Source organism: Dromiciops gliroides, chromosome 5 (genome assembly GCF_019393635.1).
Source record: "Dromiciops gliroides isolate mDroGli1 chromosome 5, mDroGli1.pri, whole genome shotgun sequence".
Classification (NCBI taxonomy): domain Eukaryota; kingdom Metazoa; phylum Chordata; class Mammalia; order Microbiotheria; family Microbiotheriidae; genus Dromiciops; species Dromiciops gliroides.
In genome coordinates this window covers 52,144,150-52,158,755 of record NC_057865.1, presented here as the reverse complement: position 1 = coordinate 52,158,755, position 14,606 = coordinate 52,144,150, and the positions used below count along the sequence as shown (strand labels likewise).

General features: G+C 41.0%; 1 protein-coding gene across 5 annotated transcripts in view; it reads left to right on the top strand.

The window, feature by feature from the left end:
* The window catches only part of DBF4 (DBF4 zinc finger), a 44,296-nt gene extending 30,192 nt beyond the window's left edge, over positions 1-14,104 (top strand). For 4 of the 5 annotated variants that reach the window (XM_043969168.1, XM_043969171.1, XM_043969167.1 and 1 more), the window contains 6 exons: positions 3,927-3,957; positions 4,388-4,433; positions 6,540-6,668; positions 10,041-10,161; positions 11,715-11,833; positions 12,449-14,104. In XM_043969168.1, coding sequence (XP_043825103.1) covers positions 3,927-3,957; positions 4,388-4,433; positions 6,540-6,668; positions 10,041-10,161; positions 11,715-11,833; positions 12,449-13,466 — 1,464 coding nt within the window. In that variant the 3' untranslated portion in view covers positions 13,467-14,104. The remainder of the gene's footprint in view (positions 1-3,926; positions 3,958-4,387; positions 4,434-6,539; positions 6,669-10,040; positions 10,162-11,714; positions 11,834-12,448) is intronic. The other variant, XM_043969170.1, reaches the window with a different exon arrangement.
* The last annotated feature ends 502 nt before the right edge of the window (positions 14,105-14,606 follow it).

The following is a 14,606-nucleotide window of genomic DNA, read 5'->3' as shown; positions in this document are numbered from 1 at the left end:
CATTTTTTTTTTTTTAATTTTTTTCCAGTTACATGTATGGGTAGTTTTCAACATTCCTTTTCATAAGATTTAGAGTTCCAAATTTTTCTCCCTTTCCTCCCCCTTCCACAAGATCAGAACCAGGTTATATATGTACAACCCACAAGTGTTCTTTTTATCAGTTCTTTCTATAGGGGTGCATAGTAAGCTTCCTCATTAGTTCCTCAGGATTGTCTTGGATCATTGCATTGCTGAGAGTAGTTAAGTCATTCACAATTGCTCATTGAACAGTACTGCTGTCACTCTGCACACTGTTCTCCCAGCTCTGCTCACTTCACTATACATCGATGTTCATTAGTCTTTCCAGGTTTGGGGGGGATCATCCTGTTTGTCATTTCCTGTAGCACAAGACCATTCCACTACAATCATATAACACAGCTTTTTCCATCATTCCTCAATTGATGGACATTCCCTTGATTCTCAATTTTTAGCCTCCACCAAGAGTTGCTATAAATATTTTTTGTACAATTTTTCCCCTTTTCTCTTTTTCATGATTACTATTGTTAACTGTTTCCCTTCCATCCTATTCCCTTCCCCATGATATTTATTCTATTATCCATCTTCTTTCATCGATAGGGATTTGCTTCTCTGTCCCCTCCCCCACTCTGCCCTTCCTTCTTTTGTCCCTCTCTCTTTATCCCCTTCACCATCTGTTTTCCTGAAGGGTTAGAGAGATTACTCCACCTATTTGAGTGTGTATATTATTCCCTCCTAGAGCCATTTCTAAAGAGATTGAGGTCTTTGAGTGTTAGGCTCATTTACTGCCCAGATTAAATAGATCACTCCACCCAGTTGGGTGTGTCTGTTAGTCCCTCCTTGTGGTAGCCCTGATGAGTTTAAGGTCTTTGAGCCTTTTCTGACGAGTGTAAAATTCACTTACTGCCCTGCTCCTCTCCCATCTCTTCCCTCACTCTATAAGCCTTTTCCTGTTTCTTTCATGTAGGATTTCACCTCTGCCCTTCTCCCTCCCCCAGTGCATTCCCTTCACCCCTCATTTTAACCCTAAAGATGTCATCACCAGGGGGCAGCTAGATGGCACAGTGGATAAAGCACTGGCCTTGAATTCAGGAGGACCTGAGTTCAAATCCAGCCTCAGACACTTGACACTTTAGCTGTGTGACCCTGGGCAAGTCACTTAACCCTCATTGCCCCGCAAAACAACAAACAAAACAAAACAAAAGATGTCATCACCTAGCTAGGTGACACAGTGGACAAAGCATCACCCCTGGATCCCAGCCAAAACCCGGCCTCAGACACAAGACAGTGGCCCACCATATGACCCCAGGCATGTCTCCCAGCTCCAATTTTTTATGGTTCTCTAGGGTCTTGTATTTGGAAGTCAGATTTGCCATTCAGTTCTGGTCTTTTCATCACAAATATCTGAAAGTCTTCTTTTTCATTAAAGTCCCATTTTTTCCGCTGAAAGATAATGCTGAATTTTGCTGGGTAGGTGATTCTTGGTTGTAATCCCATTTCCTTTGCCCTCTGGAATATCATATTCCATGCCCTTCGGTCCTTTAATGTAGAAGCTGCTAGATCTTGTGCTATCTTGACTGGGGTTCCACAGTACTTGAATTCTTTCTTTTTGGCAGCTTGCAATACTTTCTCCTTTACCTGAGAGCTCTGAAATTTGGCTATAATATTCCTAGGAGTTTTCCTTTTGGGATCTCTTTCTGGAGGTGATCGGTGGATTCTTTCAGTTTCTATTTGCTTTATTGTGTCTTGGTTTCTCATAAAGTCACTGGCTTCCATTTGTTTAATCCTAATTCTTAGGCAATTATTTTCATCAGAGAGCTTTTGTACCTCCTTTTCCATTTGACTTTTCAAGCTGTTGACTTTTTTCTCATGTCTTTCCTGCATCACCCTCATTTCTCTTTCCATTTTTTCTTCTACCTCTCTAACTTTATCTTCAAAGTCCTTTTTGAGCACTTCCATGGCCTGAGACCAATTCGTATTTTTCTTGGAAGCTTTAGATATAGGGACCGTGATGTTGACATCTTCCTCTGAGGGTGCACCTTGGTCTTCCTTGTCACTGAAGAAACTTTCTATGATCCTCGCCTTTCTCTGTCTCCTCATCTCACCTTTCTTTTACTTGACTTTTAGCTCCTTAAAGTGGGGCACTGTTTCCAGGCTGCAGTATCCCAAGCTTCAGAAGTCCCAGGTGGTATGATTTAAGGAGGATCGGGTTCTTGACTTGCCTGGCCTGTTTCTTGGTCCTTAGATGACCCCAGACCAACTTGCTAATCAACCAGCTCTGTGTGTTGTAGTTGTTAGCTCTGACAAGCCTGTGCCCCTCCCCCACCTGGGCCACTGTTACTCAAGCCTACTTCCTCATCTCAGCAGGGGTGAAAAATCCACATTCTGTCTCAGCATAGACCCCTGTAGTCTCCCCCCTGCCAAGGGCTCAGCCCTCTCACCAGACTGTGAGCTTAGTTCCAGACAACACTGGTGCTTCAGCTGATTCGGAGGCTCTGGGGGTCTGCTTCTCTGGTGAGGCCTTCCTGAGACTGGATCTGTGTCAGGGTGACTGTGGGGTTGGGCCCGACTCCTGTATCAGCACCGCAGCTCCCTCCTACTGACCTTCCAAGCCGTTCTTGGTTAGCAGATGATTTCAGCACATTCTTCTGTGAGTTTTGCTGCCCCAAGGCATTTTCCTATGGTGTTATTTGGATGTTTTTTGGAGTGATCGTGTCATGAGTTCGAGAGCTCACTCTATCCTTGTCTTGATGAGTCTATATTCTGTTTCTCTTGTGAAATAAATTCTGCCCTATGATTTGTTATCCTTAAACTTTTTATCTTCATTGAGCTCATATAAAAACAAAGGAAAAGCAGTACAGTGTATGGTGAATATGGCACTTTTTAAAAAAATACCTAATTTTTAGTTGCTTTATTATCACCCCATTTTTTTCTGTATTTTATTTAGAATGAATTAGTGAAATGAATTTAAGTAACTGCCTACCTTGATTTGTTACCTCTGTAATCTTGAAGATCATTTGAGATAATCACTGACAAATTATTTTAAGTTGAAATTTAAACCTATTAAGTATTTCACAAGTTATAGCCTTTGCCTTAAATGGTAACATTTTTCTTTTAATACATAAATAATTATAGTGGAATTTCAACTGATCTTGATTATGTTCTAAAAAGAAATTACTATTACTTATTTCTTCAGTAGGTAATGAGATATATTAGGGTTATTGTTTCCTTTAACTTCCCCATTGGAAATACTTTTTTAAACCATTCTGATTAGTTGAGAAAAAGTAATTAAATGCAAGTTATTGTCTACATGAATAAATGAAGCCCCAGGAAAAGGCAGTGTGGGATTGAAAACAAGAAAAAAAAGAAATCTCTCAATCTGGAACTGCCTGGGTCTCAGTCCGTGTGACTGGGAGCCTTCATTTGTCCAGTCTTGACGTGAAGATCCCACCTGCACTGCCTCCCTCATAGAGTTGTAGAGAAAGCTCTTTAAAAGCCCTCATGTCCTAGGTCCATGGGAGCTGCGTTTTCATTCAAAAGACTCCAGTAAAGTCTTATTCTGATGACTTAGAGGGGTATGGCAGTGTCCTTATTGAACAAAGGCTATTTGGGTGGAGTGCAAGTTCTGCCATGTCCTACCAGTTTGAGAAAGGCTTGGAGACTATATCTGTCCTCTAAGGACTAAGTTTGGAGATGTACTCATCACCAGAAAGTCTCCTAAGGCATGGAAAGGTGCTGAGTTGTATTGGTAGCCACAGTGATAAAGCAGTACTTCGATGAATCATCCCTGATTTTTCCTGTACTTTTTCTACATTTGGAATTAGTGATTAGTGAAGGAAAATGACAGAGCAGTTACAATAAAATACCTCATTCTTAAATGGAATATTCACATTAGCCATCTTTTCTTTCAGGGGAAACAATTAGGTGTTCAGAAAACAAAAAGTAAGTATTTTGACAGCTTTAAAAGCACTTTTTAAAATGAAAGTCAGTAAAATTACACAAATGGGCCTTTCCTCATGCTCTGTGGCTCTGGCAGCAGAATTCAAGCCTGGAAGTCAGAAAACCTAGACCACTCACAATGCTGCCCGGGCTAGCAAAGTGACAATGGATAGTTTCCTCAGCAGTGAAATGGGATTTATCATTTCTCCTTTTCCTCAGGGTTGTTGTGATAAATAAATTCATGTCTATGATAACACCCTTTATATTGGTGATATTACCATTGGGGAGGTGGGCTAAGAGCTTAGGTAAATAGCATAACCCATAGACTGGTTATAAAGATATGAATGTGTGCCATTAGAATTATTTTGAAAGCTCTTTGCCTGTGGGTTTATTAGTATTTGATGATAAAAGGAATATTTTGTGTGTTTCCCAGCAGGAAGGCTCAAAAAGCCATTTGTAAAGGTGGAAGATTCAAGCCAGTAAGTATAACATCAAAGTAAAAGTGAAGGAAATATTTTAAGTAATGTAGTTTTAAAGTTTCTATACTCCAATTTTAAAGGAATCAAAGGTTGTATAGTTACATTGCATAGATTACATTTAATTAGAGGAAAGACAAGTATCAAAATGGAATCTGGTTCAGAATAGTTGCTATATAAAGGCAGATTTGATATAGCAGATATGAAGATGCCTTATTTGATTATTTTGCAGTGGTGATTAGAAATCAGACCTGATCAAGCCATGGATGAAGTTTCATATGTTTATATGAAGAGTCAGGATCTGTGTCTTCCTCATAGTGTAGCCCCTGGTGACTAGGCTGCCTTCCCCCTCTTCTAGAGCTATGAGGTGTGCAGGAGACTGCTTGGAGCCTCCTCCTACCAGAGAGACCTATTCCATTTGGGGCTTTTATTTTATAATTTTAATCTGCAGTTTCTCTACCTGGAGTATAAGAACGATTACTTTGATCATCGTGTGGTAGGAACAGTTTTGAGATTGAAAAACATCCAGTCACAGTGGACCAGAGCTGCCTTAGAGTCAACATGACCTGGGCCCAGGGTGGCTCTGGCCTTGTCCCAGCTTGTCAGGATCCAGTGGTAGAGTGAGTAGAGATGTGCTTTGGTAGAAGGACTCCCCCAGTAGTTCCTAGCTAGGTCAATCAAAGCACAGCCCCAGCCTAAAAAGGCACATGTCTTTGGTCCCCAAGAGCAGACTGGGCAGGCGCCTGTTAAAACTGCTTTTGGGGGCAGCTAGATGGTGCAGTGGTTAAAGCACCGGCCCTGGATTCAGGAGTACCTGAGTTCAAATCCGGCCTCAGACACTTGACACTTACCAGCTGTGTGATCTTGGGCAAGTCACTTAACCCCCATTGCCTGCAAAACAAAACAAACAAACAAAAAAAACTGCTTTTGGCAGAAAACCCAAGAACTAGCCACACTTTTATTCCCTAATCAAGAAGCATTGATTGTGTTGCAGTGGATCAAGCACACATCCTGGAGTCAGAAAGACCAGAGTTCAGATGAGGTCTTAGACACTTACTAGCTTTGTGACCTTGGGCAAGTCACTTTACCCTGATTACCTCGTCTGTCAAATGAGCTGGACAAGGATATGGCTACCAAGAAAACACCAGATAGGGCCATGAAGAGTCGAACAGGACTTGAAAACAACTGAACAACATGTGTGGTGTGTGTACCCTGAGCACACTGTATGTGCTGTGATGCTTTCTTATTGGAGACCAGAGTTCCTAAGGAAAATGTTTGAACTACGGCAAGTTTTCCAGTTGCTCTTCATTTAGAAGATGTCCGTAACATTTTTTCCGCTTTTGGTTCTCAAAAGCGTCTGATGACTGTCCTTCTGAGGTTATAGGAGCCCCTTGGACAAAGGCTCTGCTGATTTTAACCTAGGTGGAAAGGGTTCTCTTCACACTCCATAACTGCATTATTCTCTCGGGGGGGGGGGGGGGGGGGGGGGGGGGGCAGGGTAATGATGGTTAAGTGACTTGCCCAGGGTGACACAGCTAGTGAGTATCTGAGGCCAGATTTGAATTCAGGTTCTCCTGAATTCCTGGCCAGTGCTTTATCCACTGCGTCACCTAGCTGCCCTGTATTATTCTCATAGGTCCATGAAAACCAGGCTGGATTGGACAGCTTGAGGTTTAAAGTGTTTTAGATTATATGTGTGATGTGATATAAAGGAGAGAGGGCTGGCCTCAGCGCCAAGAAGACCTGGTGGAGTCATGTTCCACCTCAAACACATGTCAGCTCCCCAGCCCTAGGCAAGTCACTAACCTCAGGGCTGAGTGCAGAGAAGGTACCTCCCTACATTGGTGAAGGGGGTTTTCTCACCCAGAAGTCTCCAGTATCAATGTACTCACAGGGTCAGTCCCTGTCTCTACGGGTAGCAGTTTACCAATTGTGTCTGACCTTTCCACAAGTTAACTTGGATATTTTTAAGGACCAAATGAATGTATGGTGTTAAATAGGTTAATTGTAGCTAAATGAAATATTTGATTTTGAAATATGAACCATGCTTATTAAGCAGTTTTGTTTGTTTCATTCCACCGTCAAAAAGTCTTTTCCTTCATCTTTCAGTCATTACAGGCCATTTTACCTGCAGTTGTCCAACATTCCTCTTATAAACTATTCTGCTCCTAAGCCCTGCAGTCCTTTTGATTTGGATAAAACGTCTAGTCTGCAGAAACAAACACAAGCTAAACAAAGGTTGGTTTGAATCGTTAATTTTAATAATTATATTCTGTTCATCTCTATTGTGTTACTACTCTGAATAGATATGGCCTTTGAAGTTAAGCAGGGTTGAACCTGATTGAATAGGAAACCAACTGTGGGTGCTTTAAGCTCTTCTCACTTTCTGCCAACCCCACCCAGTTTCCACTCCCCTTTATTTATTGTTTTTTTTTCCCAGCAAAATAAACTTGTATTTGTGTCCCCGGCTTCATATGGTACCTGCCAGAGTCAGCCATCAAGAAATCTTCCTTCATCCTCTCCCCTCTTCTACTCCCTGGGCACGGAAGTCCTCCAGGACTCGGCCCAAGGAGCTCTTTCCTTCATTCTACACCAGTGGTTCATAACCATGTTTGTGTCGTGGACATCTTTCGCTGACATAGCCCAATACTAGTATGTTCATAATTGAAAGAATGTTCATTTTCAGTTCAAGGTTAGTGAAAATAGAGATAGAGATATGTTATCTTATCCATGTTCTTAGAATCCCTGAAATCCATCCATGGACCCATAGACCTGAGGTCAAGATGTTCTGCTCTATTCTCTTGCTTATTTTATCAGCTTCCTTGGGTTCAGTTATCATTTCTGCACAGATGACTCATGAATCCATGAATTCTGCACTAACTTAGATCTGTCTCTTTCTTTTGAGGGATCCGCCATGCTTCTAGTCTCTCAGGTTTGCAACCTAAAGCCATCCTTAACTTCTTCCATTCCCTCACGCCCACCTCCAAAAATAATAGGGGATATTTTTATGGTCTTAATAAGCTTTTCAGAACACTTTACGTGTATTGCTTCATTTGGTATTTACCACAGCCCACTGGAGTGATTATCAGGCACATTTACAGGTGAGGATACTAAGGCCTAGAGCAGCCAAGGAACTTGGTCGGTCTCTGGGTGACTTAGAGGCCTATACTCATCCTGCTACATCAAGCAAATCTACCTTCCCCCCCATCTCTTGCATCTGCCTTCTCTCCACTTCCACAGCCATCCCCCAAGTTCAGGCCTTATCACCCACCCCCCTGCCCCAATCCAGCCTGATATAAAATAGCCTCCTCGTTGATTTCCTGCTTTTGGTGTCTATTCTCTTTAATCTGTCCTCCAGATTAATAGTCATGAAATACAGGTCTGTCCTACATCCTCTCTGCTCAGAAACTCGAGGGTGGCTCTTGTGAAAATTGGAGTGACACCCCCTGCTGGAGAGATACTGTAGGGAAGTTCCTCGTGGGACTTCAGCATCTGGAACTGGCCTTTTCTGGGATTTTCAAAGGTCAGCCCAGCGTCTGGAAGTTACTTCTGTAGAACTACTTGTGGGACCCGTCCATCAGAGTTGCCAGCCAATTAGCTTGGGGCTGTGTTTGTGGACGGCCCTGTTTCCAGTTTCACAGGAGTTTTTGGGAAGAAGCCGGGGAGGAGCGTCTCTCTCTTTGGCCTGCGACCTCATTTTGAGTGGAGCAGAAATGCTGCCTCCCTTAGATAGATAGATGAAGGCATCTTGGCCCCTCTCTCTCTGATCACTAAATTCTGATTGTACCTTAATAAATGCTTAAAAGTCTAAACTCTTGCTAAAGCTTCTAATTTAGATTTTACATATGGCAACCTTACACTCTGTTGTCTCCAAGATAATAAACACATTTCTCACCTGGGCATTTCATAGCAGTTTACAATATAATAGCCCATCTGCTGAGACAGTTTTACCAGGGTGTGGCCCCTGCATATGCTACGACTTCTTGGAGCCAAAGATGAGAGCTGGGTGGCAGGTAGACACCAAAGGTGCTTCTTGTAGAGCAGCAGCCCTGAAAAGGGCTTGGCAATTCCTCAAACTCATTGATTGGGGGAAGTCTCCCCCAAGCGTGTGAAGACTTTGCCCCACGGAGTGGACTCATGAGAACACTTTGTTCCAAAAGCCAGGACAGTGGTTGAGCTCAGTCAGACCTCAGAGATGCCAAGGGTGCCCACTACATCCCAGGCCATCACCCGTCTGGTTTTTGTCCTGCCACTGGACTTGGCCGACAGCTTTGTGCAGCTCTGCTTTGTTGACATCCAATTCATATCCAAGTGAAGACATCATTGGTCCCTTTGTAAACCGATGACAAACAACAACAGGATATAATAGCTACCATTACTATAGTACTTTTAGGTCTATAAAGTACCTTCTTACATATGTCATCTCATTCGATCCTCACAACAGCTATGGAAGATAGATGCTAGGAAGAGATAGCTGGTGGCACAGGGGATAGAGGAGAGGGCCTGGTGTCTGGAAGTCCTGAGTTCTAATATGACCTCAGACATTTGCTGGCTGCATGACCCTGGTCAAGTCACTTCTCTGTTCGTCCCAATTTCTTCAACTGTAAAATGGAATGATAGCAGCAACTGCCTCCCAGGGTTGTGAGGATCACAGGTATTTGTACAAAGGACTCAACACATAATAGACGCTACATACATGATTATTCCCTTGCCTCCGACTCCAGGACACACACTACCCACCATGCCACTTTGCTGCCTCAGTCAAGGCTTTCCATGATCTCAGGACAAACCTCCTTTCATGTTCTCCTTAATTTACTTGGAGTCCTGGCCAGAGTGGAGTCCTAGCTGCTCCCCAACCCAACAGTCTCTTGCTTTCATCTAGTCTCCTTGACACTGTCATCCCAACCCCCTTTACCCTGTCATGGTCCTTGTCTGCTCTTGGCTCTGCCTCACCTCCTCTATGAACCTTCCCAGCTCTTAGAGGCCCGTCCATCAAGAGGGAGAGTTGAGTGTGAGCATCCTGAGAGCAGAGAGTATTTCACTTTTATCTGCATATGCCTGGCTTCTTGCATGATGGCTTGAAATCAGTATTTGTTGAATAGGATTTTGTATCATTTAATTTCTTAAACTTAGCAGTAACATTTTTGGCAAAACCTTTTTGTCATAACTTCTGAATGTATTTCAAAGGTATTATGTTCTTTCCTTGAGTACTTTTAATGTCCATGATATTTAAAAATAGTTTATTACTTGGTTTGAAACATTTTTTAAAACTTTTTTTACATTACTAGTTTGTTCTATGGAAAAGGTTTTGCTAAAGCAAAAGGAATCTGTCTTAAGCCATTCCTTGTTGAATGGAGCTACCAAAAAGGGCATTTCCTGTGAAAATAATTTGGATTATCTTTCCTCTCTTACTTAGGATAGAAATCAGATCTTTCTGAAAATTATACGACTGTGACAAATAATTATAACAACAATATTCTCAGGTTTGGGTTTCTTTCTTTTTAATTTTCAAATGAAAAGTTCTCTCATAAAAGCTGAACATTAGTCCGAAGTACAGATGTATATGGAGATTTTGCCCCGTGTCCACTGAAAACAATTGTCTCCTAACAGGAACAGAACAGGTTGTGGATCAGATGAAGGGCGATGCCCTCCCGTTCAGCCCCGCCTCAAAGAGAACAAGAAGAAGGGCTATTGTGAATGCTGCTCCCAGAAATACGACACTCTCCAGGCTGTAAGCTCACTTTTTTATGTCATTGACTGCATTAGCATGTTTAGATTTCATAAGAAGAGAAACAAAGCATGTTTTAAACTTGGATTTTCAGTTTTTCCATGATTCAGAACTTGACAAGAATAGACAAAATAATTGAACCAAGAAATTTTAGAACCGTAATCAACTGTCAGATTTATTACTTGTTTTTTAAAAGCCACCATTAAAACATTTTCTTAAAAAAATTTTAGTACAGCAGCTCTGGATCCCATGTGACGGTCCATATCATAACCTCTATTGATTTTCTTACCTTTTTTATTTAAATTGCGTAATTTGTTTGAAGTCACCAATATTGCTGCTTTTTTAAAAATGGCCTTGTTCTATTATTCTTGGCATCTCTGCACAGCCACTAATAGAGAGTCTGATTCTGCTGCTCTAGAAAGATACCAAAAGTGGGTGCTAGGAGGATGAAATACAGACCTTTTCCAACTGAAACTGAAATGGCCTGGAAGTGGTTCTTCCAAGAAGTTGTTTTTAAATAGGAAGCGCCACTTGTTTGTTTATTTTATCCAGGAAAATGTCCATAGAGGTAACCTTGAGCTTGAGTTTGTGTTGCTGAGTTAGCTACCAGGACAAAGGAACCCAGGGCCCACAGCAGGGAACATCTTCTGTTCTTTTTAGGAGGGAGGTTGGGGTGGGAGATATAAAATGGTTTTGCCTTTGTGGGCTTAGCCCTCCTCCCTCTCCCATTTTTGAGACACTCCTGATTTCTCTGGACACTTGCATGCAATGGAGCCCACCCAAGAGAACTGGGAGAATTGTCCTTGGCTCAGTTGTGATGGCCTTTCCTAGGAGAAGTAGACAGACTGAGCCCTTGGTGCACCCTTGCCCTTCCCCTTTTGGTCCTTTGACTCGTGCACATAAGCAGACAGCCAGAGAATTTCACAGCCTGGCCCCTTCCTTCTCACATGTACCCTGGGCTCCTACCCGCCCCCCCACGTTCCCAGCCTTTTCTAGGCTCTGTGTCCCTATCTCTGCCTCCCGGCTCCCCTAGATTCCTTAAGATCTCAAAGTTCAAATCCCATCTTTCCTGGTTCCTCTCTCTTCTATTCCAGTACCTTCTCAGATAACTTTCCATTAGAATGAGAGTCCCTTTAGGACAGGGATCTCTGTAATCCCCATTGCTTAGCACAGGATCTGACACGCAGTAAGTGCTTAATCATTGCTTATTTACTTGAGATAGACTAACTCACTTTGTTTACTTTAAGGAAGAAAGGACAAAGCCTAATCCAAGGCAGAACCTTCTCATCCAGGTTGTTTGTAAGGAACATGAAAAATGTTAAGGCAAGATGAAATTAGGAAAACTGTCTGAGCAGAGAGGTTTTTTCCTTTGTTTAAAAAAAAAAATGGGGCAGCTAGGTGCTGCAGTGGATAAAGCACTGGCTCTGGATTCAGGAGAACCTGAGTTCAAATCTGGCCTCAGACACTTGACACTTACTAGCTGTGTGACCCCCATTGACCTGCCAAAATAAAATTATTTTGCTGTATCCCTTATATGCTCCTATTTTTAATTTTAGCATCTTCTCAGTGAACAACACAGAAGCTTTGCACAAAGTACCCAGTATCAAGTTGTTGATGATATCATATCCAAGTTGGTGTATGACTTTGTAGACTACAAAAGCAATATATCCAGAAGGTAATTTTTAATTTCCTTTTAAGAAATCAATTGATAATAAATTTCATTATTTACATTTTGGGAAAAAATTGTAAATGTTCAAGTTCAGAACTTTTACATATACCAGATTTTGAAGGAATTCCAAGCTTCTGGTATCTGTTGTAGGCTTTAGAAAAGCACATTTCATTAAGATATAAACACTGTGCATAGGGAAGAATATAGGACTCGGAAGTTTCAGGCTTTGTTTTTTTCTGGCTAGAATAGCTTAGAGAATTTTCTGCTCAGTTCCTTGAAGAGATGCTTTTTCCGGCTGGACCTGTTACTATTTCTGCTGGGTGGAAACTGCCTCCACCAGTGCGGGTCAGCACCTTCTCTGTGACTTAGAGTTTCAGAAAGTTGTCCTGAGTGAGGCAGAAGTGGAACCCCCAGCTCTCCTGGGCTTCCAGGTGAGTTCACTATGTTTCTGATAATGGCAAACCAGCTGGGAATGGAAATCCTAGATTTCCCTTAAGGCAGTTTTTCTGTGGCCTACCTTTCATCATATGATAGTTCCAAAGATAAATTTACTAGTTTAAATTTTGTCTTGACTTCTCAGAAACTAATCTGATGTTTTCTTTTTTGTTTGTCTGTTTGAAGAGTAAAATGCAGTATTGGATCTTTTGCCCCCATCATTGGAAATACTTTTAAAAGGAATGAACCTGAAAAACAACTGGAATCGCACAGTATTTCCCCAAATGATCTTTGGGGAAATACTACCAAACAAGTGATAAAACAGGATTCCCAGTATCAAGAGAGCAGGGATCCTTCGCAGAAGGTTGCCTTCAGTTCAGAGTCCATAGATCCACTTGCATCATACAATTCAACAAGGAAACTCAGAGAACATTTGGATTGTAGAAAATCTTCTATAATAAATCCAGTGAAGGAGGACGTTAAGCTGGATTTGGTACAACTACCTCTGAATAAAGATACGCAGGGCTATAGGCCTAAAGTTTCTGACCATAATGGAACTGTAAATGAAAAAGACTTAGAAGAACTAAAAACAGAATACTGCCCGTATATCCTAGAGACATTTATGCACATTTCTGATTTTGATGAAACAAATAAAAATGTGTCTCAACTAAAACGAAAGTCAGATAGTACACTTTTTCCAGATAGCTGTCGGAAGAAAAAAGGCACTAGTTCTCCCTGTGGTCATAGTTCTGGTCTCAGGATCATTAGCAATTCACCAGAAGAACAGCCTAGAAGTCCAGCCAAGACAGTATCCTACTTTCATACTGGTGAAGAACCCAAAGAAGTGGTTGTTGAAGGTTCAGACAGCTTTCCTTCAGGGAAGCTGCAGCGAAAAGTAAAAATAGTATTAGGAAGAAACAAAAAAAGGAGCCAGAAGAAGAATGTGGAATTACATTTAAAGAACAAAACAGAATTTCCCACAACAAAAGAAGACAATGGTATTTGTAATTCACCAATACAGTCTTTAGTTGAATTATTTCAAAGCAGTGAAGACAAAACTGAGTTTTTGGGTTTTAGAAGTTATTCTGAAAACCGTGGTTCATGTGATGTGTTAAAAGTTCAGGAGGAAGAAAATGTTGGGAATAGCTTGTTGTCCATGTTTCTCTCTTCCCCTTCTTCAACCTCCACATTTACTGGGTTTTAGAGGAGTTTTGTTTTTGTTTTTGATTTGTGTTTTTCACAAATGGTGAGGATTGTATTCCTGAAAATATATGTATATATTTTATATATATATATTACATATATAAAAATATATATGTAAAAATTCTTGTTTTATTATTTGTCAATTGTACATTTAATTAACCAAATGTAAATATTAAGAATAAAGATGATTATTAGTATTTTCTTTAAGAATTAAATACTTTTGTATAAGTAAATGCAACTGAAGCTAAGATGTCTTCTACCTCTCTCATATTGTGTATGTAATTTCTAAATAAAACTGTTTCTGAATGAGCAGTTAAATATGAACTTGCACTGCAAGGAAGATGACTTGCACTGGAAAGATTGAATAACAATTCATATAAAAATTTAGTGTCTCAAATTTGGGTGTTACTATAATTAAATGTTGAAATATTAGATCTGGAACAATATGCATACCACTGACAATTACATATGATGATAAAAGCATGTTTACAAATTAACAGCGTTCAAATGAATGAATGAGGGCTGCCTTAGGAGCTTTGCTGGCTACCTCTTAGCCATGTTGTAAGGTATGTCACATCAATTTGTCCTTTGATTTTCTTGAAGTGAATATATACGACTACAATAAAGTTCTTTAGTGAATTTGATCTTTGGGTTCTTTGGAGTGCTTGTGCAAATTAAATTGGCAAGCGTTTCATCTCTTTCAAAAACTATTAGCAGAGAGTGGTGTTTGGGAAGAATTATGGGAAAAGAGTGATGGGTTCATATCTAGTAGAGCCCTGATGCTTCACAAACATCCCAGTAAAGTTCTGAAAATGTACAGAAGGAACCCGGGGTGGGGAGTGGAATAAGCATTTATGTAAGAAACCATGTTCCAGGATTGCACAAAAAGGCAGCCAGTGTCCTGCAGAGACCAGATAGGATAGATAAAGGTGAAGCAAGAAATTACTTGATTTCAAAGCAGAAAAAAACGGGCCAGATGAGCACTCAAAGAGGAGTAACCCAGCCCCTGCACAGGTCAACAGTGAGAGGAGATGAAGCCAAACTAGCTTCCAGGTAGCCTGGGCCTGTATCAGGCAAATCCACTAGAAATGGAAAGATTCACAGATTTAAAATAAGGGGTTGGAGTAAAATCTGTTATACT